Below are 23,885 nucleotides of genomic sequence, written 5' to 3'. Positions count from 1 at the left end.
GGCGTTTCTCAATCACTGGGTCACAGCCTCTGGGGGATGGGTCACAAAAGACAATCAGGGTGGGTCGCAAGTTGTTGAAAGTTTTGTTGCAATCTAAAGCAAAGAAAAACTTTCCCTCTCAGATCACATACTGTATATACTCGTTCATAAGTCAAATATTTTTGGTAAAAAAGTGACTCATCAAAGAGCCGGGGTCGGCTTATAAACGGGTCTACACCAAAATTTGATGATTTAAAACTCTATGGAATCATTGAATTGAATATTGGCTGGGGGGCTCTGTGCCTGTGAACACTCCAGGTAAACAAAATATCCCGACCCGCTAGCGGCTTACCCTGATGGGCTGGGAGCCAAAGTTTTCCAACCCCTGAAATATAGGTTCGGCTTATGAAAGAGTCATACAGTTTTTGCTATTTTTACTTATTCATCTTGGGGAGTTGGCTTATAAATGAATGGGCTAATGAACAAGTATAGACAGTATTCTCTGTCATCCTCTCTAGACACATCCACAAATAAATTGTATAGACTTACCATGGTTACCCCTTAGACTTTTTTATCCCTTCTTTTAGAATACATTTAAGAGGGTTGGAAAAATTTTACCTTCGAATAAGGGGTCACCACCCTGAAAAGGTTGAGGAACACTGAGCTGGACACTACTACAATGCTTAGTAAACCAAATATTTACCCTATGGAGTATCTGTTTGGCAATGAAACCAAAGTATGGTACTGTGATGGTTTTATCAGTGCCTGTAGCAACCCATTTTTATTGTGGCTGTATAAAAATGGAGCTAACAAAATAATTGTACTATGGTGATTTGCTGTGAACACCCAACTTTCACAGAGCAACACATTGTTTTCAACCTCCACACCTTTATAACTTCTAACTTTACCAATTTAAAAGGTTGCTGTCATCAACTCTGTTAAGCTTCAGAAGTGATCTGCAGTCTTAGAATCATAAAAATTAGAGATGGGAAAGACCAGTTGTATTCTCTTGCTTTGCTGTGGTAGGATTGTAAATGGCAATATGGAATAAAAGCAAGTGCTGCCAAATGTGAGTCTGGTTTATCTGATCTGAATCTCCTGCATTTTGCAGGCTTACCCATTACCACCATTGTTGTGTTGTTGAGAATATTTTTCCCAATGCCTGTCTGTTCAGTCTGTAATTCTAAAGGCTCTGGGAGGCAGCACTATGTCTAGAGTTTGGAACGAGAGGTCTGAGAGAAGATCTAGGTTCCTTTAGCAGCTTTTCTACTGGCTAACTGTGTGACTGGACAAATCACCTAGAGTTTCCATACCTCAGTTTTCATATCTGTAAAATGGGGCTAGTAATACTTACCCACCTGTATAAGGCACTTTGATATCCTCCAATGAAGGGGCCATATAGTTGAGAAATATTGTTATTAAATTATGTATGCTCAATTTGAATCCAGTTTTATATTTTCTTAATGACAACACTTGCATCACTTCCCTTGGGAGACTGTTCTACGGTATAACAGACCTCAGTGTTAAGAGATTTCTCTGGCTAGCCGAAACTTTCCCATGCTCATTTGTACAACCACCCTAAAGAGTTGCTATCACTTCTTAGTATCTGCAACCTTGAAATAATCATAAGCAGTTATCATAGCCCCGACCCCCATAGTTATCATTCTCGAAGTCACAGTATATATATTACATTCTTTTAAATCTTTCTCCCTAAATCTATTCCTCCTTATAAGTCTTGTCTTAAGGATGCCAGCAATGTATTTTGTTTTAATTTTGTGCTGCAGCAAAGATTCAAAATAAAATTACCCCACAAATACCAAATTTTAGAACTAGCCAATGCACTTGCTATGACTGGAGAAACTGTGCATGAGTGATTTTTTTTTCACAAGTGAAAAGTTACTAAAATCTTCAGCAGAGCTTCATTAATGCACCTGTGAATGTCCAAACACTTCTCTGCATGCCCACAAATGTGTGAAAATTGGGTAATAAATGGTGAATGCAAGTAGGCCCTTTGCGTATGCAGTTACCTTATTGCACATACAAACATGCAAAGTTGCACATACAAAACATGCTTATTTTGTAGGTGCCTCAATGGAGAGCCGCTGAAAATTTGTTCAGTAAGCCAGGTGTATGTTTATTTTTAAATTGCTGCTGCAAATGTCAGGTTACAATGAAATGTGGCTGGAATCCTTAAAGAGGGACTTTCTTTCTGGAAAAAACTTGCAAATATATTGGACTGAAATATAAATCATTTTAATCTTCCCATGTTTTAGATTTATTTCCTTACATTGATTGCTAATGAGCAAAGATATTTGTGCTTTTTAATGAGGGCTTCTTGTCCTTCTGCTGTCAAGTTACAATGCTGCATTGCTGGCACCACTGTAATTTCCATGGCAGTGGACTGTGATGTCATAAATGCAGAATTATGACTTCACTGTAGGGCTTTGGGGAAGAAAACCCTTCTTAAAATGCAATATCCTTAAATAATAGCAAAGGGAACACAGGAAATTATTGGCCAAGTAAATTTCTTTTTGTATAAATGTTCTCTCTTTTCAAGTTTGCTTCAGTGTGAATGTCCCTCTTTAAGGTAAGGCCTTCAGTATGGGGAAAATGTCAAGGTAGGTCCATTTTTAGGCCTAATAACCTTGAGGTATCCTTCAGTCTCATAATATATTTCCATTCAGTCATCCTGATGCATGGCAATCAGCATTTAGCAGAGGGGAGTGGAAGGGGCTATACTGCATGCTTTTGCATGAAATGTTATTGCTAAGATCAAATACTGGGTAGTGGGCTTGAAACCTCAGACACTCATGTACCATTGTTAAAGCACTGTTGCATTATGTACTCCCCACCTCCCTGCTGTCCTTTCAGGATTCTTTAACTAAGGAGCTCTTTTCTCAGAGTGATGCTGACATTATGGACAATGCTGATGTACAAAGAGTTTGGGACATTAAAGATTTAATACCTATCTTTTTTTTTTAAACTGTGATAAATTTATCTCTGTTAGAGAGCCTGAGAGGGAAATGGAGGAAAAAACAACTTTGGGTTTTATCTCTGGGTGGCTAATATTTGTTAGCATCTACCCATTTCTCATTTCTGGTGTAACCCAAGATGTACGGGACCCTACCAATGAATATAGGTGAGAGTTAAATGTTTAAGGGCAGTGGAGTGGCTCCACGATACAGCACTTTCCCTCCTTTTTAATCACTGGTTCAAATCCCATGCAGGTTTACAGTGATTGAAAATCATTACCTGCTGATAGATACGTGGTAAAATTACTTGGTAATCTCAGTTTGGTTCCCAGGTGACAGCTGCTGCCACCACAAAAGTACTGTCATAATTGGCAGCATCAACAGAGTTGGTCTGGGTACTGAATGACTTGAAGATCAAACTTCTCATTGTGGTCACTTCAGAATAGGGTTGAGGCATATTGGAAGGGCAGTGTGGAGAAACTTGTGTGGCTTCTATCTGTTCCCTTGGTAGACAAGAGGGCTTAGGTCTCCAAGACTAAATAATCTGGAACCTTGTTTTTAAACCACTATATTCTTTCAGAATTGAGGGATAAATCTTTTTAGCAGGTTTTATCCAAATAATTTGATGCCATGAAGTATGATGTAAAAAGTAGATCAGAAAATATAAGCAAAATGATGTTTTAAAGGACTCCACTGTTCCTTGGTTAGGTGAACAAGGGTCCATTTCCCCAGCGGTTGCCCGTTTGTTAGTCTTCTGGTTTGGGGCTTTGTTTGTTTTTGTCTCTTATTCCACTGAGTGTCAGTGCCTAGGACAGCTGTCTTTGGCTTTGATACCACAACACTGTAGAATAACAGAAGTATTAAAGCTACTTCCCAACACTGCAATTTCCCAAATATTTATAAGTTAAACAATTATTATAATGCTTCTTTTGACTCTGTTCAAAGAGCCCACTAGTGTTTGTTTCTTTCCTTTTGCATATTCATAGTCTTGTAATATTAAAATATTCTCATTCTGAATAATTAAATTCAGTTCATTTCTTCATTTAACTTTCTCTTCACGTCACATTTCCAACTGTGCCAATTAGGATAGAATGATAAGCAGCAGGAAGGTTCTAGCTTTGCTTTGGGGCTGCCTCAGAATAACATTGATTCTAGTTCACTTTTTGGTCTCTTAAACCCCCAGTGCTATTTTCAGAAAATGATATGAACCACAGATTCTTATTACTGTGGCCATTTCCAGTGCATTCTTGAAGCACTCACACAAACATATTTATATTATTATGTTATATTATAACATATTTATATGTTAACACAGATGATAAATTATCTCCTTTGGGCCTGCTCCTGGTCCTGTTGAAGTTAATAGTAAAACTCCAATTGATTCCAAGACGAGCAGAATCTGGCCCTTTATCCCCAAGCCAGATAGTGAAGAGGAAGTCATTGCAAGGGGAGGAGGGAGTTAGAGTACATGACACAGAGTCTTTCCTTCACTGACTCTGCTGCAGTCCCCAGCTGGGAACTAGCAGATAGAGAGTGTAGGCAAAGCATTTACTTTTGCCATAATTCATGTGGCTGCACCCATTACATTATCAAAAGCCCATTCCAAGAGTCAGAAATTTAAAATCTGTGAGGAAAAACTACAGCTTCCACTATTTCCCAGACATTTTAACCAGAGCCATTGTAGGCTGATATGCAGGGCTCTCACTTGAGGAGGAACTGGTAGAGAGAGAATATGATTCTGTTTATTAAAGTATGTGGGGGCTGAATGTTAGAGGTGCTGTGTCCCACCAGTTCTTATAATCAGACCATTAGTTTAGTAGATATTTGAAAAGGACAGGAGGAGAGAGTCATTACTTATTAAATGTTGCCCTTGCAGTGTCCTAGAGACCGCACTCCAGCCCAGGACCAAAAAACTACATCACAATTAAACAGCCCCTTAGCCTGAGCCCCGGGAACTCAGGTCAGCTGCCATGAGCCAGCTGTGGGCTTTCAATTGCAGTGCAGACATACTCATAGCATGCTGAAGCTGCAAGGGATGTAGCAAGGACTGGAAGCAATGTGCAGTGATGCATGATTGTGCACTGAAGTTTTTAAAATATCCATTAACTTTTGGGGTGAACATGCTTGCTGGTAAAAGCTGAGTGGTCTACCAAATCTGTATTTTTTTAAAAAGAACTCACACTTCATATCTCCTTAATATACTGTGACTTTTACTAACCCTTAGAAATTATATATTTTTAATAAATGATGAATAGAAGTTGTTAGCATGTTACAGAAATGAGAAATGTTACAGAGGTGGCTGTAAGCACATCTGTTGAAGTACTATAGAGGCTATAGTAATAATTTATTAACCATATATTAAAATATCTATAACTAAAAATGTATGGTTAATATAAAGTGTGACCTGCAAGTTGCCAGTGCTGCTGCCTGGAATTAGTGATGCGCATCCCCTCCCACACCCCAAACACCTGCCCCAGCCCTGAGCCACCTTCCATACCCAAACTCCCTCCCAGAGCCCGCATCCCGAACCCCTTCCCACACCCCAACTCCCTGCCCCAGCCCTGAGCCCCCTCCTGCACTCTAAACCCCTCGGCCCCAGCCCGAAGCCCCCTCCTGCACCCCAAATCCCTCATCCCCGGCCACACCCCCAGCCAGAGCCCTCACCCCCTCCTGCGCCCCAACCTGGTGAAAGTGAGTGAGGGTGGAGGAGAGCCAGCGACGGAGGGAGGGGGATGGAGTGAGCGGGGGTGGGGCTTCGGGGCAGGGGGCGGGGCAAGGTTGTTCGGGTTTGTGCGATTAGAAATTTGGCAACTAAGGCTGTCAATTAATCGCAATTAACTCGCTATTATCTCAAAAAAATATTCACAATTTTAAAAATTAATCGTGATTAATCACAGTTTTAATAGCACTGCTAAACAATAGAATACCAATTGAAATGTATTAAATATTTTTGGATGTTTTTCTACATTTTCAAATATATTAATTTCTATTACAACACAGAATACAAAGTGTACAGTGCTCACTTTATATTATTATTATTTTTATTTCAAATATTTGCACTGTAAAAGTGATAAAAGAAATAGTATTTTTCAATTCAGCTCATACAAGTACTGTCATACAATCTCTTTATCATGAAAGTGCAACTTACAAATGTAGATTTTTTTTGTTACATAGCTGAACTCAAAAACAAAACAATGTAAAACTTTAGAGCCTACAAGTCCACTCAGTCCTACTTCTTGTTCAGCCAATCACTAAGACAAGCAAGTTTGTTTACATTTATGGGAGATAATGCTGCCCTCTTCTTATTTACAATGTCACTTGAAAGTGAGGAAAGGCATTAGCATGGCACTTTTGTAGCTGGCATTGCAAGGTATTTACGTGCCAGATATGCTAAACATTTATATGCCCCTTCATGCTTCAACCACCATTCCAGAGGACAAGCTTCCACACTGATGATGGTTGTTAAAAAAAAAACCATGCATTAATACAATTTGTGAATGAACTCCTTGGGGGAGAATTGTATGTCTCCTATTCTGTGTTACCCACATTCTGCCATATATTTCATGTTATAGCAGTCTCAGATGATGACCCAGCACATGTTGTTCATTTCAAGAACAATTTCACCGCAGATTTGACAAAACGCAAAGAAGGTACCAATGGGAGGTTTCTAAAGATTGCTACAGCACTCAACCCAAGGTTTAAGAATCTGAAGTGCCTTCCAAAATCTGAGAGGGATGAGGTGCTTTCAGAAGTCTTAAAAGAGCAACTCTCCAATGTGGAAACTATAGAACTCAAACCACCAAAAAAAAATAATCAACCTTCTGCTGGTGGCATCTCACTCAGATGATTAAAATGAACATGTGTTGGTCCACACTGCTTTGGATCTTTCTTGAGCAGAACCTGTCATCAGCATGGACGCATGTCCCCTGAAATGGTGGTTGAAGCATGAAAGGACATATGAATCTTTAGAGCATTTGGCAGGTAAATATCTTGCGATGCCACTGTGATGGGTTGGATCACAGAAACCCCCTTGGGGCTGCCAACTGATGTGCCAAGACTACTTCTGCCCCTGCTTTCCCTACCAGCTTGGGGCTCTAGGACCCTGTCTTGTTGAGCCAGACATTCCAGTCTGCTCCAACACCGACCCAGGGTCTGAACCACGTGCCCCAAAGCTGCAGACTTAACTGAAAGCAATTTAAGAAGTCTTCCTGTCTTTAACACTCAGATGCCCAACTCCCAATGGGGTCAAACCCCCAAATAAATCCATTTTACCCTGTATAAGCTTTATACAGGGTAAACTCATAAATTGTTCGCCCTCTATAACACTGATAGAGGGATATGCACAACTGTTTGCCCTCCCCCCCCCCAGGTATTAATACATACTCAGGGTTAATTAATAAGTACAAGTGATTTTATTAAATACAGAAAGTAGGATTTAAGTGATTCCAAGTAATAGCAGACAGAACAAAGTGAATTACCAAGTAAAATAAAATAAAACATGCAAGTCTGAGTCTAATTCAGTAAGAAAACTGAGTACAGATAAAAACCTCACTCTTAGAGGAATTCCAGTAAGCTTCCTTTTACAGACTAGTCTCCTTCTAGTCTGGGTCCAGCAATCACTCACACCCCCTGTAGTTACTGTCCTTTGTTCCAGTTTCTTTCAGGTATCCTTGGGGGTGGAGAGGCTATCTCTTGAGCCAGCTGAAGACAAGATGGAGGGGTCTCCCAGGGGTTTAAGTAGACTTTCCCTTGTGGGTGGAGACCCCCTCCTCTCTCCTATGCAAAGTCCAGTTCCAAGATGGAGTTTTGGAGTAGGATGACCAGCTGTCCTGATTTTATAGGGACAGTCCCGATTTTGGGGTCTTTTTCTTATATAGGCTCCTATTTACCCTCCCACCCTCTGTCCTGATTTTTCACACGTGCTGTCTTGTCACCCTATTTTGGAGTCACATGGGCAAGTCACATGTCCATGCATGACTGAGTTTCTTACCAGCCAAGCCACATTCCTGGGAAAGCTCCGATGTGGTCTGGCATCTTCGAGTTCATTATTGGCTTAAGTGGTTCTTGATGGGGCACTTAATTTGCACGTTTCTTTCTCAAGAAGCTGACCAAATGCTTTACTAAGGCTACTTAGAAATCAAGCAAGTATACAGCCAATATTCCTAACTTCAAATACAAAAATGATACATGCATACAAATAGGAGGAGTGTATTCAGTAGATCATAACCTTTATATAGATATATTACACAGCATATATAACATAAAACATATTCCAGTTATATCATATATACATTCATAAGCATATTCCCATGAAGCCTTATGGGGTACACCGCACAACCGGCTACAACAGTGCCATGCGAATGCCTGTTCTCAGTTTCAGGTGACATTATAAACAAGAAGAGGGCAGCATTATCTCCCATAAATGTAAACAAATTTGTTTGTCTGAGTGATTGACTGAACAAAAAGTAGGACTGGGTGGACTTGTAGGCTCTAAAGCTTTACATCGTTTTATTTTTGAGTGCAGTTTTTTTGTATACAATTCTACATTTGTAAGTTTGACTTTCATGACAGAGATTGCACTACAGTACTTGTATTAGGTGGATTGAAAAATACTATTTCTTTTGTTTTTTACAATGCAAATATTTGTAATCAAAATAAATATAAAGTGAGCACTGTGCACTTTGTATTCTGTGTTTTAATTGAAATCAATATATTTGAAAATGTAGAAAACATCAAAAATATTTAAATAAATGGTATTCTATTATTGTTTAACAGCACAATTGATTACGTGATTGATCACAATCAGTTTTTTAATTGTGCAATTCATTTTTTTAATTGCTTGACAGCCCTACTGGCAACCTACCTGCCACTAGGTTGCATTGCTGATCTATGACCACTATTGCAGCCCAAAAGAATGGTCGATTGGTATGTGTAGTCGTCATTTTCCTAGTGTAGAGCAGTGCTGCCTCCTCTACATATGTTCCCTGCACAATGACACAGCAGGAGTTTCATTGCATTAGGACCATCTGTTGCTGGAAGAGGGGCACAGAAACAAGAGTTTGTTAATATGCGGTTACACCTTATGTGTTCAGAAGTGTATGTACATGTTGTGAAGACCCTACTGCAGGCAGAGCAGAAGACAGGAAGTGTCCACTTTCAGCGTTGTAGTCATGGAAATGCTTCAGATAAGAGAGATGAAGTGTTTACTAGCGGCATTTGCTTCAGGGTTATGTTTGATACTATTTTTGCCTTTGTCGTAGTTTAAGCCATAGAAGGCAGAATAACTCTTTAATGTTCAATTTTTCCCTTTAAGTGAAAAACACAATAGCTTGCATTAATAGTGGCCCAGCATCCAGTTGTTGTTTTTCAGATGGTTGTGCTTAAGACTTGTGTTGTGTTTAGAAATCACAGGAATATATGGGAAGGCTGACTGAAGATTATTTTGGAATGAGGTGTAGTGTAGGCCTTAAATACACTTAATTGCAATACTACAGATGCAGCTGCATTAGTAGGAGCAGCTACAGGACATGGGAGCTCCAGTGTAGACAGGGTTTGGATGGCAGCCAGAGATCTTATCACTCTGCTGGCAAGATCTGCTCTGAGCAGGGTTAGATAAAGATGCCAGTGCCCTGTTTACACTGTGGTGGGAGATGTGAAGGGGCGAGGGGACTAGTATAACATAGACACAGCCTGGGAGGATGAGATAGCATATTGAAGTTCACAGCATTTTTCTTATGTCAAAGCTCTCTGCTTACAAAATAAATGAAGTTATTCTGGTGTCAGATGCTTTTTGGTAGCTTGGGTAATTCAGATTTTATTATAAAATCTATAATTTGCCAAGTGAGTCTAGAATATAAATCTAAAATTAATTATGTCAACTTTACATAACTAATATCTGTGCAAGGCAACTACTTTTGCCTTTTTTTTTTTTTAATGTGCCATGCTCATCAGGAGAAAAGGTTAAACAGTTTCCACCTATGCTGTTTACATCGCATACTCAACATCAAATGGCAAGAGAAAGTCATCAACACAGAGGTTCTTCAAAGGGCAAATTTACCAAGTGTGACAGCCCTGCTCAAGCAAAGACAACTGCGCTGGCTGGACCATCTGAGTAGGTTGGAAGACTGACACATACCCAAGGACATGCTATACAGGGAGCTATCAGAAGGAACAAGAACAACAGGACGTCCCAAGCTTTGCTATAAAGACACGTGCAAGCGAGATATGAAGGAATTTGCCCTGACCAATGGGAAGTCTTGGCAAGTGATCGCAACAAGTGACACCATCGTCTCCATCAGGGTATCAAAGTCCATGACAGGAGCTGGCTCCTGCAGCTTGAAGAGAAAAGAGCCCATAGGAAGCAAGCAGCTCCCAACCAAGATACATACATTTGCAATAACTGCCAAAGAGCACGCAAATCTTGGATTGAACTATTCAGTCACACGAGGCATTGCAAACCATCTACGTCATAGGCTGGAATTCCCACCATCTCTCGACGAAAGGATGCCAACATGTCTATATTTTAAGTGTAGACATGCCATTTGTCTTCCCTGCCAAAAAAAGGTGTGTTTCTTTACTGTGGGATAACTAATGTGCATTAACTTTCCTTCTGTAAAATCTTAGTGGAGACAAGGCAGTATAGGTTTACTGTGAGGTAAACTAAACTAAATCAACCACAGATGGTAGGTATACTGTTGATCTCACCTCGCTACCTCATCGTAAGAACTACAGGTGCCTTGTCTCCATTACGATTTTACAACATAACTCTCATGTGTGTGTTATCTCACTGAAAAAAACAAAACCTTTTTTCCAGTGCTGGCATAGCCTTAGTTAGTACTAAACCAATGCCACAACATGGTGATAGGGAATAGTGATTCTGGAGGGTGGCATCTAATGAGTGAGATGAATAACCAGGGCCGGCTCCCGGCAGCAGCCCAGCAAGCAGGTGCTTGGGGTGGCCAAGGGGAAGGGGCGGCACGTCGGGCTCTTCGGTGGCAATTCGGCGGCGGGTCCTTCGGTCCCTCTCAGAGGGAATGACCTGCCGCCGAATTGCCGCCGAAGAAGAAAGCGGCGCGGTGGAGCCGATTGCGATCGCGGCTTTTTTTTTTCCCCCGCCATTTGGGGCAGCAAAAACCCTGGAGCTGGCTCTGTGAATAACTAACCATACAGTGATCATGAAGGGTCCAATGGCATTTTTGTGTGGGTGCGCAAGAGTTAGAGCTGTTAAGTTTGGTGCTGTGGCCATATTCCAGTTTGAGTAGTTTTAGTACATTCTTATGAGTAATACATTCTTGTGTCCCTTTAGTTGGATAGGGTATTTCCCTCCACTTTCTGTTGCATAATGTTCCCACTCCAGAAGTGGTTACAGTTTGTTAGAGGGCCTTGTTATACTTCTTAAAATGCAAAATTCTGTAAAGTTGCATGATGCTAAAGAGAGGTGCCTGTGCATTGGTAATTAATATTTGAATTGCATAATGCAGCATGTCTTAAGTACTTGAGATTCATGCTATTAAAACTTTTAATGAAAGCAGTTTCCTTTTCACTCTCCATTTGTTCCCAGTGAAATCTGAAATGGTCATTTTTTTTCAAAAATAATTTAGGATCAGAACACAAGGTTCTCAGATTAAAAGCAAAGGATGTTAGCATAGTCATAAAAACTGGGTACATTGGTTCAAAACCTTCCCTGGTGATAACCTTTAGTTGAAGTCATTGTGATAATGATTGTTTAAGAAGTATGTGCCTGATTCTTGCAGCCCTCCCACATGAAAAGATCAATTGACAGACAGAAAATTCTAAATTCAGAAAACTATTTTGTTTAGCCAAAGACAATATATTTCATATTTTATAGTTCCCAAAAAGAAGATTTTAACAAATATTTGGATTTTTTATACATGCAAATACTTTTAAAAAGCATCAGAGTACTCAACAGAAAGCTGAGCTTGTGTTTTTCAGCCTATTTTTCATAATACTCATACCGAATCTTCTGTATATGTAGAATGAGTGAAGTGTGAAAATAACTGCTTCTTTACAGCTATTACTAACCTTTTAGAAACTACTTTGCATTGGTGAAAAGAGATTTGGATTGGTGTAAAACAATCCTCTGACAGCGCTGCTGTTTTTCCTGTCACACAAAAGAAAGGCGAATGAGAGGGCATTGGTACGTGAGGTTAGCCACAGTACATTATGCTTTGCACCGATCTGTTTGACTTCTGTAGCTTCCATTACTCTTGAACAATATCATCTGAAAATATTGGTGAGAAGCTATTCAGAAAATACTGAGAACACTGGCTTAATAGGTCTTGGCTACTCTTCTCTTAGAGTTACTGGGTCAAACCCTGGAGTCTACAATAATTCTCACTCAGGCAAAATTCTCACTGAAATCATCCAGGTACTTTCCATTAGGACTTCAAGAGATGGGGACTGACATTAGGGAAGATGTTCCTTGATGGTTCAGTATTCTCTGGTACTTAAATGAAAGAGGCTGAGAATAGAAAGGAAATTGGCTCTGTCTGGTACGCTAAAGGATTGTGTCTTTTGTGCGACGTTAATGAGATTCTTATCTGAAAAAGAAGTAATAAGCTACAGGATTTGGTCCATTTTTAACTTATCAAGAGCTCAGTCATATGAAATGCTGAGACCCCTCAATTCCCATCAAAGTCAGTATAACCACACCCAACCTTTGCAACAAAAAATCTAACCCAATCATTCCATGTTATTTTATCTCTGTTAATACCAAGAACCTGGATAGGATCCTTTTAAATTGCACAAGGATATGATATACACTGAATGGTGCAGACGTTCCTGCCCCACCTATTCCTGTTGCACTGACTCCATGTGCTCCTGTGGTTGCACGCTGGGAGTGTAGGAAGTAGCTCTAAATTCAGTGCATACATCAATATTCTTCTTGGCATGCTGCTGCCATACCCACATACAGCACTAAAAAGGTTTCATGCTATAGAGCCTCAAAAGAGCTGCAAACTTGAGGAATGCACTTTGGTCTGAGAAAACTTGGGAGGAGTCAAATATTGCTGTTGACAGAAATCTGCACTGGGGTGGCTTAAATTATACTAAAAGTTTCACTGAATGTCTACACTTATAGCAGCTGTCTGCATGTGATGGGCAATGATGGTAACATGTCAGTCTACTAGGGGCATGAAAAAGCTTACTGCATATTTCTGTACACCAGACTCTCCCTACCCTAGAGGATTGTGGGGTAGTGTCTCTCTTCCCCGTAAGCAGAATCTGCATTTGTTCGTTTTAGTGAGTGTTTCTGGCCACTTATTTCCACTTCTACACACATTGGGCCAGAATTTGCTGACATTGCAAATCTTGACAATCTTGCCATTGACATCATAGGATCAGGCTGATTTTTTTCTTGTCATGTATGGGCCGATATGTGTTTACTTATGCAGCATGTTTTTATGGTACATTTGTTCAAATCCTAGCTTTTTCTGTATCTTTTCATTTCAAAGGGAAACATGGGGCATTCACAGTTCAGATTTGCCTCAAATGGATTTGGGGAGAAGATTGAATGCAAAGAATTTTAACAGTCTTACTATATTCTCATGCCCCAGAACTTCAAATAAGATGAGGTTTTTATTGTAGTTTATAGCGAGAGTTTCATATTTTATTGACTCTCAGTTTATGATCATCAATGTTGTATGTGCTGACAGGTAATCTTTGTCCCTGTCACTTGAAAGTTTGTTACATGTTTGCATTTCTTTTGTTTTTCTACACTTGTTTCTGTGACTGGAAGTAGAAAATTCACTGTTCACCTAAATGGCAGTACAGTACAGAAAGTGAAAATAAAACCAATGCAATAGTCATGGTGCAAATAATCCATGTTCAGTGCATGCTCATTAACGTGTACTGAAGTTCCTATTACTTACTTACTAACTGCCTATAGACAGTGCTTAAAATGGTCGGGGGAAAAAGTGTGTTAGGGAGATCTTTCAGAATCCCAGCCAAAATAAATGTTCATGTACTTGGTCAGACAATGCTTAAAGTGTGTCCTTCAGCAACCCAGCTCAATTAAAAAAATATTTTTTTCCAAGGTCTGCGACCCTTTGTGACCCCCTCCATATATGACCTGCCTATAAAGATTAAAGACAAAAATTAGCATTTTTAAACATGAAGTGGGATTCCCTTGTGTAAACCAACACACACCATTGGAGACATCTGACTAACAACAGTGTTCCTTGAATGAGACAGTCTTTTAACAATTCTGTTGTGTCTGTGGCCTTTTGAACAGCACTAGTAACTTTAAGTGAAATTAAAAATGGCCTTCTTGCAAATGTCATCTTAACTTACAGTCAGTTTTGTTCATTAGTTTATTAATTTGTAATGTTATATACTTGCTCAGGAAGTCACACCACTTTGAGCTTATCAAAGGGTAAACAGGGTCACTAATGTGGTCAGTGGTTGGCTGTGAGCTCTTAAGAGCATATGTGTTACAAAAAGGGATGATGGTGATTAAGCAGGTGGCACTCTTCCTTTGGAATCAATACCTTTTTCAAGGTAGAAGAGGCACTGTGCTTCTGGAGATGGCCTGGCCACCTGTGGTCATTAAAGGTCACAAGACACTTTTCATAAGAATAAAGGTGTTAATGCTGGGCACGCAGTCAATTCAAAATGGTTGGCTACTTTCTGCGCATCCGCAGTTTCATCAGGGCATGGTATCCTTCACTTCCTGTCAGAAACTGTTGTGTAGTTGCTCTGTCTCTGATTCATTGGTACAGTTCACTTGGTTGGACACACACATTGTCCAGACAACCCAGAAAAAATGCAATTTCTGAAACCAAGTGGACTTTTCTTGTGACATATGCTATATGGGAAGTCAGTTTGCATGGACTGCTGTGTTCCTCTTGGGCTTCCCCACAGAAGCCTGATTCACATTCCATGCCACCTGCCAATTCCTCTGTGACTTTCAGTACCCTACTGGCTTTGCTGCCTTGGTAGTTCCCCTGAGAAAATCCCACTGTTGCCAACTCATGATATTATCAGAATCCTGTGATATTAGGTGTTTTTCTTAAAGCCTTAGCTCCTGGAGTCATGTGATTATATGATTTTTAATCCCATCTCAAGATTTTTTTGTAACCCTACTCATGAGGTTTGAATGCTTAGGGTTGGCTCTACTGGAATCCCATTCCCTTCATATACTTTTCGGTTACATCTACGCTGCAGGTAAGGATGGGATTCCCAGCTTGCATACACAAATTTGTGTGAGCTCTTATCAAGCTAGTACGAGTATAAATAGCAGTGTACCTGCAGTAGCATGGGCATTAGCAGCGGCAGCCGCTTGGCTTAGCTGTGCCAATTATGTACCATGGTGAGTAAACCATGCCACTGCTGCCACTGCTTATGCTACTGCAGCTACGCTACTGTTTATCTAGTGCAAGGATGTGTTTGCAAGCTGGGAATCAAGCCCCTAGCTCATAATGTACATCAAGTCTTAGAATCTTTCTCTCTTGCCGAGCTCCCTTCTACCTTTCAGGATCCTTTCGGGTGACAGCAGCAGCCCTTGCTGCCTCCCTTCTGTGCTCTGGTTCTGCAGCTTTAAAATTGTGCATGCGATGGGCCTATGCAGTACCCAGCACGCAAGAATTTTAAAACAGGAAAGCCAGGAAGAAGCAGAAATGCACTCAGACTTGTTTGTTCACAGTGGATGGGGCCCTGCAAAATAGAAGGGGCTTCAAGAAGACATGGCCTAAGAAGCCAAATCTCAAATGAGGATTTCTGTTTAAAAGAAGCAATGGTTATGCTTTTTTCCTTGGATTACTTAATCTATTCAGTTTTGTTTGTGCCCCACTCATTTTTGTCTGGTTTGAGTAATTGCATTGTTAGAGGGCTGCTAGGGTATGTAATGCAGGTTGCTCTATGCTAGTCCTATTATATCTATATTTATATCTATGTTGAAAAGTAGATAATTGCTTCCCTATCTAAAACAGTGAAAAATTCTGAGGCTCTTCTTCAGTCTTTACCTAGACAAAAGTCCTATTAAATGCAATGGAAATTTTGCCCACATTAGAAACTCAGTGCCAGATTTTAAAAGGCTCCTGAAGATGCAAATAAGCACCGCATGGCATTTTTAAAAGCGCCCAGGTGCCTAACTCCCAGTGAAAACAAGATTTGTTAAAAAGTCAGTGGGAGTTAGGAGCATTTTGAAAATACCATTTCACACCTATCTGTATCTTTAGGCCCCTAAATACCTTTAAAAAGTTGGCCCTCAGTTTGCTGGGCAAATGATTTATTATGAATGCCTGTTTGACGACTTTAGCCTCTCTTTTTGTTTGCAAATTCCCAGCGAACAAACCACACTCCTCATGAATATATTCAATGAAAATTAGTTCTTGAAAAAAGTCTTGTTCTACAACTTGTCCACAGATTATTGGCTGTGAGGATTCAATGCTCAAAGTGTGAACATTGGACAAGGGTTCTGGTGCATATAATCCTTACTACAAATTTGAAAGTCACTTTCTGAAAATACTTACTTGCGATTTTCTGCTTTGGTGAACGTGTCTGACAATGAACTCATTTGCTAGAATATTTGCAGAGAGCACACAGAAGAGGGATGTGAACACAGTCAAAAGCAAATTCATTTAAAAATTCAAATGATGGTTTCCCCAATATTTTCCCATCTGAGTAAGAATTCACTAAGGACTTTAAAGCCCATTGTTTTTAAACTGTATAGAATGGAATCCTTATGTACCAGTTTAAAAAAATATGTATCAATTTTTTTCACTTTAGCATTTTAAAGGCAGTACATAAGGTGTTATAGTATCTTCAGAAATCCCATTAGCAAGTAGGTGGATTTATGCATGTTATTCACTGCCCATCACTTAGAAAATCCCGTAGTGCACAAATCGTAAAGATACTCTTCATTTAAGTAGGGGAGTTTGCTATAACAGATAAATTATATAAAATCTATGCAGCCAAAATAGATTATACTAGTTACTATGACAATTTTACAGATATGAGAAAAGTCAGATATGTGAAATAAAGAAAAATATTTTTCTAATGCATCAGTAGAGTTGATCAGCTAAATAATACTTTGATTATTCTTGCATTAGCATTAGCAAGAGTTATAGATATGTATTGAAAGGAGATGCATATACCACTTTTGTATGTAAATATATTTAGAATATGATATGACACAGTACATTGTAAGTCAGGTTGCTACTGTATTTCTGGTATCTTAATCTCAAAAATATCTGTCTGATTTTAGGATTGATACTAAACCAGTTTTAAAATGGCAGTTTTGCCTCATTGAATATTGTTTGGTTCAGCTGTAACTATTCTGAAATGTTTCATGAAACATAGCAAAAGAATAGACAGCTGTAAAAAGTCTAAACAAATAAAAATGCCTATTCCTTTCAACGACACTGTGCATACCTGAAATATGACTGCATTAATGTGTAATGCAAGAACACTGCCGAGCTCAGGAAACTGGTAATGAGAGATGGAGCTTTTTACCTGTCAATCACATCTTCAAGTCACTTCTGTGTGGGTAGTGACTGACCATAATCACTGTCATGTGGTTGTTCAATGACTTATGTGAAATGAGTTGGTGTTCTTAGTCCAGCGCCTACTTGGTAGATATCCAAATCACAGCGATTGCCAAGAAAAGACCAAGGACTAAATGGCCTTGGGGTCTTAGTGAAATCTTGTCCCTATTGAACTCAATGGGAGCTTTACCCCTGATTTTAATGGGGCCAGAATTTCAGCTGTAGATCATATTAGCAGGGCAGCATGGGGAAACTTGAATTGCCTGTGCTGAGCCTTCAAGATGTTGAGTTTAGGACCTGTCATGAGCTCTACATTTACATTTTAAACACAAATGTAACCAGCTCAGTTAGGGCTGAAGTTTGTCTTGTGGGGAAGACAATTCACTTTAACCCTCTCAAGTGTGATGCCATTAAAACCATAGAAAAATGTAAGACTAGGAAACGGCCATACTGCTTACCATACCATTTCTTTTATAATGACTCTTAATCTCAGCTTCCTGCTTTCTCATCATATCACTTCCCCTTCGCTCTCCAGAAACCAGTGGGGCGCTCTGAAGTCACTATAATATTTGCTTCTGTGGCCTCCCTTGGTAGCTTATCCCATATGTTTGTTATTCTTTGTGTGAAATAGCTTTTATCATTTCAGAAAATTCTGCTTATTTCAGCCCCCCGCCAAAAAGCAGTTTTTATGTTTATTGGTTTTAGTATATTATTTCATTACTCACTTACCTGTTTATACTTTCCTCCCCAGAAAACCAAAAGGGATGTAAATAACTTTGATCAAGACTTTACACGAGAAGAGCCAGTATTAACGCTAGTGGATGAGACAATTATAAAGCAAATCAATCAAGAAGAATTTAAAGGGTTCTCTTATTTTGGAGAAGAGCTACTGCCATAGTCAGCAATGGGCTGCTAGATGAATGATGCTGCAAGAAGTGGTCCTAAGAAGATCCTCCAGTTACTGAGACTCACTAGATCAAGAACTACTTCTCTTACCATGAGCCCGTATCCCGATTTAAACTATATATTTATTATTTTCCTTTAATCTTCTGATCTGAAGGCACTCTTAATTTCTGTCTCACAAACAATGCAAAACAATTTTCTATCAGAAATTGTAGATGTAACACACTGCCGTGCTTTTGCAATTTGCAACCTTTCTGTTACTCATAAGGTCTGCCAGAAAGGACACAATTTGCATCTTTTCATGAAACAAAAAGAGCCATACTGTTTTAAAACAGAGATTTAGCAGATTTTATTTCTCATCCTACAATAGTACATAATTGCCATACATCTTTAATTAAGAAAGAGAGCCATTTCTTCTGCATTGGTGATTACAATGAAGTTTGTACTCAGATGTGGAGAAGACAGTTATACACAGTTCTGTGGTAATTGAAAAAGTCTACTTTCTTAGATTTGCAATTACTGATCACATATGCTTTAACGTACTGGGGTGCAAGCATAATGTAAAAATATCCACCAAAAACAGGCATAGCTAATTTTTCATGATGAGTAGTTAGGAATATAAGGAATCATGAAGATAATGTAAAAAGTTGCTAAATATAGGAAATCAGATACTCTATAGACAGGTATTAAAGGGCTAAAGTATAAGAATCGATCAATTCTCCAAAAGCCTATAATAGCTTTAACGAAGCTACATAGGTTTACTACAAATTTGACAGGTAATTGGGTAAACATTACTTTTCTTTCTTAGTAAAAGTTTGTACCCAAAGCAAACATTGGCAGGCATGGAGGTGTTTTAAATTACGTGTTTCTAAAAAATAATAATCCTTTGTATTCAATTTGAATGATAACAATCCTGCTTAATTATGTGTATTTATTTTTCACAGCAGTGTGTTACTTTTGCACACTTTTACAAAACCACAGTACTACTGTTTTTAATGTTTAAAATCTAATATGAAATCTGTGCTATTAGAAAAACACAAAACAAAGCTTAACATGGATTATGTGAAAGTGTGTTGAAAGACTGAAGATCAAACATTCAAAAACTGACATTATGGAAAGATGTAAATTGATTTTCTTGTGTATTAATTGAAGTGGTAACTCATGTGGACAATATTACTAATGTGAAGTTACCGCCTGTAGATCTGCTAACAGTGTTATGTACTTATATTTCCAGAAGTACCCTGTGTTTTTTGTGTACATGTATCGCTGAGGTAATTTTATTATATATTTTACTGGACTGAGTGAGCAGTTAATGGAATCCATTTTAATTGTTGCACATGGATTTCCAGCTGCACAAAAAATATATATACTTGTTCCTGGCAAAGTGGCACTTAAGAAGCTTTTTTGCCTTTTGTACAGGTGAGATTTTGTATATAGTGTTTGCTGCAAGGCCTGTGGAATTCATTGAATATAGAGGTATCAACTGCTGCATGTTCAGGCATATTATAAAAACTTTAGTCTATGAAAGAATAATTATAATAATGTCCATGTGCAATACTCTGTATGTGTATTGGTTCAAGTTACTGTCAGAGAGATGAGGGTTTTTTTGTTATAAAAGATGTAGACATATATTAAGCTATACTAAATCTCTTTTATAGTTCTTTTCAACTCTATGATATGATAGAGCTAGGAAAGAGAAAGGAATGTTACAAATTGTAGTGGACAAAGTGCGAGTCATTGGCTTTAAGAGATAAATCTTGGTCTCAAGCAAATGAGTTAGTTTGTGTCAATTATGCGTCTGGCTGCTCATAGCCTTTGTAACTGATGACAACATTCAGTTCCATTTTGTTTTTTTAAAAACTCAGGTGTAATTATTATATATATTCTTATGATGATTTCAAAATATTAAATATTATGCTATATCAATTCATGTGTTGTCTGGCCTACAGGTGTAATAATGGATCGAATCTTTAGATTAATTTAATTTATCTTCAGTAAATTTATGTACTGGGAAAAGACTAGCTTCTGGAGTTGAGTACAAGCACAGAAACATTTTAATGATTACATCATCTCATTTTTTTTCCAAGGAAACTGTTGTAACATTGCCCATACATTTTCATGTGTCACTACTGGCTCTGTGTAATTTTCACCACCTATAGCTTCTGTCATCCGGGCAAGAACTGATCACAGTGCTAAGTGTTCTTTTACATAGGTGAATAGAATGAAGAAAAACTATTGCATAGTGCACTACTGTTTGTAAAATTAGAGGCCTTTATACAAAATTATTAGCGTTTGCTTCTGGGGAGTAAATACATTCCACAAAGCTTTTGTGAGCAAACTGTTTAGATCAATCCTGTTTTTAGTGTGAAAATCATTAACACACATTTCTATTACAAGAGGCCTTGGCACCTGCATTTGTTTTGTAAAGATGCTAAGTGAGGAGTCAAGGAGGTAAAACTTTTGCATGGGCAGATGTTTCTTCAATACAAGTAAATAGATCTTCTGTATGGGGTTTACATTAGGAGGTTTGTCTGTTACCTTGAACATTTTTTTAAAGATAATTCTTAAAAATGGACATGCTGTTACATTTCTGTAAAATCTTTCCTGATCTTTTTTTGTAAAATGAGTGCAAAATGCCAAAAAAAAAAAAAAAAAAAAAAAAATTCCACTGTTTCTTGTTTTTCTTCCATATAGATTTTATAAAAAGTGGAAACATTTTTTCCATAGAGTGAAAAATAATGAATTCTCTCCAAAAAGCTAAAAAATTACCTCTTTTTAAATTATGGGCAGAATAGCTCTCGTTAAATATAAAATGTATTCAGTTTTAGAGTTGGGGTTGGTTGGGTTTTTTGGTGAGGCTTTATTTGTACAGGATTTCTTTTTCTTATGGATGTAATTTGAATCTCTTGCCATTCATTAGTGTTATTTCATCGTAAACATTATTACTGTGCCAAATGTACTGTATTCAAAAGGATGTGAATGTGTATTGTTTCAGAACCTAATAAATACAATGATGTTAAATCTTATTTTTTCTAAGTCTTCATGACAAATTCCAATGGAAGAAGAAAACATTCTTTACAAGGCCGAAGAAAAAATACTTTTTCATTATGCTGGGATTTTTTGTTTTGGTTGGTTGGTTTTTATGGGGGGACATTTTGTAAAGGGGGATTTGATAAATAAGGGTCCAATCCTAAGAGGTACTGAGCACCCTCAAGTCCCACAGATCTCACCAACATGCTGGACAGTAAGGCCCCAGTCCAGCAGAGCATTCAAACATGAGCAGGTGAGGAGTTGTTGGCTTTAATTAGATTACTTACATGTTTAACATTACACATGTTTAAATGATATTCTAGATTGGGGCCTAAGAGCCTGCTTGAAATTTTTTCTAGTTATCTAATTTATTCCTTTAAAATTTCACAGCCTGCAAAGTGTAAAAGTTGAAAAGGCAGCTTGTACTGGTATACATGAATGTTAATTGATCTTGATTTGCATTAAATATAGTTAAGTGGTTTGTCGGCCTAGAAAATACGCGTGAAGGACAAATGGCAAATTCTAAGCTATTTCTCATTTCCACCATGTATGTAAATGTTCAGCCTCAGCATGGTGGCTACCAGCTCATTGTCTTTGGCAGAAAGTTTTTCAACCGTTTTGAACTACAGCAAATATTAACTAACTTTAAAACAGCAAATTCCTTACGTTTCATTCCAATATCTCTTCATTCACTCCCTTCAGCTTTTCCATATTATCACTCCAGTTTGTCCCTCACACTCAGCCCCCTTAGTACCACTGAGCCTCAGTGACCTTGGCTTTCCAAGGACATTAATTAACAAAGCCTGTACCATAACACATTTTGGCAGCTAAACAGTTATCAAGCAACTTGATATTCTGGATATACAGTTGGAAGAATATCTTGTCTTTTCAAGAGAGACAAGGTTGGTGAGATAATATATTTTATTGGATCAACGTCTAGGTTGGAGGTCTAGGTTGGATATTAGGAAACACTATTTCACTAGGAGGGTAGTGAAGCACTGGAATGGATTACCTAGGGAGGTGGTGGAATCTCCATCCTTAGAGGTTTTTAAGTCCCGGCTTGACAAAGCCCTGGCTGGGATGATTTAATTGGTGTTGATCCTGCTTTGAGCAGGGGGTTGGACTAGATGACCTCCTGAGGTCTCTTCCTGCTCTTCTATGATTCTATGAACGTTTGTTGGTGAAAAACAAGCTTTTGAGGTACACAAAGCTTTTTGGGTCACTTTTTTTCTTTTTGAGGCAGTTGTTCAAAACCCAAGCATACAAAGAATGTAACAGCCATCTTACAAGGCAATAAACTTCATTATTCCCCTAGTATATTAATCCATGTCATGTTTTCTGTCCGTTTTTACCCCTCCCACTAACTTTTCACAGGTCTCTAAAACATAAATATTTAAAAAGACTTTCTTCTTTGCTGGTGAATTGTAAGGTGCTGAGAGACTGCTGTCTGATGGATAGAAATGCAACTCATTCTGATTCACTGTACATGCTGGGAGAGCTGTACTCAGCACATGTATATTTCAGAAGGATAGAATCTCTGTCAAATAGAAACTTTGAATATATATACCTACTTATGTGGCTCTCATCACCATAGTATCTGAACACCTCATGGTCAGTCATGATTTTATTATCAGAACACCACAGTGTATTATCCTTGTTTTAACAAATGGTAAACTGAGGCACAGGGTAGATTAAGTGACTTACTCAAAGTCACATTAGAAGTCTGTGAAGTTATTTGGTTTATGTGTGATGGGAAACCCTTTCTTTAACAAGCTGCCCCAACATGAAAGGGGTATAATAACCCTGTGCACGCAGACTCTGGGGGATCGGACAGTTCGCGTGCAAGTCAGTGTTAATGGTCAACGCACATGCAGAGAGAGAGGGAGAAAAGAGAGAGCTCTGAGAGGCAACATCTCTACTACTTACCTCCTGATCGTGAGCTCAGTCCTGATCCGGCTACTGTTGGTCTGAGTTCCTCCTGTACTTCCTGATGTCCCTGAACACAGTGGCAGGTCTGGATCCAACCTCCCAGAGTCAAGGCAGAAAACCAGAGGAAACCCTTTCTGAAACTTTTGATCTGTAAAGTATAAACACCTCCATATATTATACCTCAGGCGGAAAAGGAGTCTGGGCTTCACGCCCTCACAAGCCTCCAAGTTATATCTTTATTTATCTACTTACCCCATATTTAATAAACCACTTTCTAGCTTGTTTAATTTGTTCCTTATTAGTCTTTCACAGTAAAACCAGCAGGTGACAGATCCTGACTGGGGGATAATCCATGCCTATGTCTTTAATATATTTTTTCTAAATTACCCCCATTACACAGGTGCCTTATCTCCAGACCCTTCTGAGTTTGTCACTTTTTTCTCATTAAACGGAAAGTTTTAAATATATAGGTGCATGCAGCTAATTTTCTATTAATATTTACCTGGGTAGAAATAACGAGCACATGCCTTAAAAGCCTAAGCGTCCAAGTTTTGCATACGTTAAATGA

The 23,885-nt window shown here is 38.7% G+C and overlaps 1 protein-coding gene across 3 annotated transcripts in view; it reads left to right on the top strand.

Moving 5' to 3' along the window:
• The window catches only part of PRKCE (protein kinase C epsilon), a 503,064-nt gene extending 481,680 nt beyond the window's left edge, over positions 1–21,384 (top strand). For all 3 annotated transcript variants that reach the window (XM_054023148.1, XM_054023147.1, XM_054023146.1), the window contains one exon: positions 18,207–21,384. In XM_054023148.1, coding sequence (XP_053879123.1) covers positions 18,207–18,353 — 147 coding nt within the window. In that variant the 3' untranslated portion in view covers positions 18,354–21,384. The remainder of the gene's footprint in view (positions 1–18,206) is intronic.
• The last annotated feature ends 2,501 nt before the right edge of the window (positions 21,385–23,885 follow it).

Source organism: Malaclemys terrapin, chromosome 3 (assembly GCF_027887155.1).
Source record: "Malaclemys terrapin pileata isolate rMalTer1 chromosome 3, rMalTer1.hap1, whole genome shotgun sequence".
Lineage (NCBI taxonomy): Eukaryota > Metazoa > Chordata > Testudines > Emydidae > Malaclemys > Malaclemys terrapin.
The sequence above is the reverse complement of the archived record's forward strand: the minus strand, read 5'-3'. Positions and strand labels throughout refer to the sequence as shown.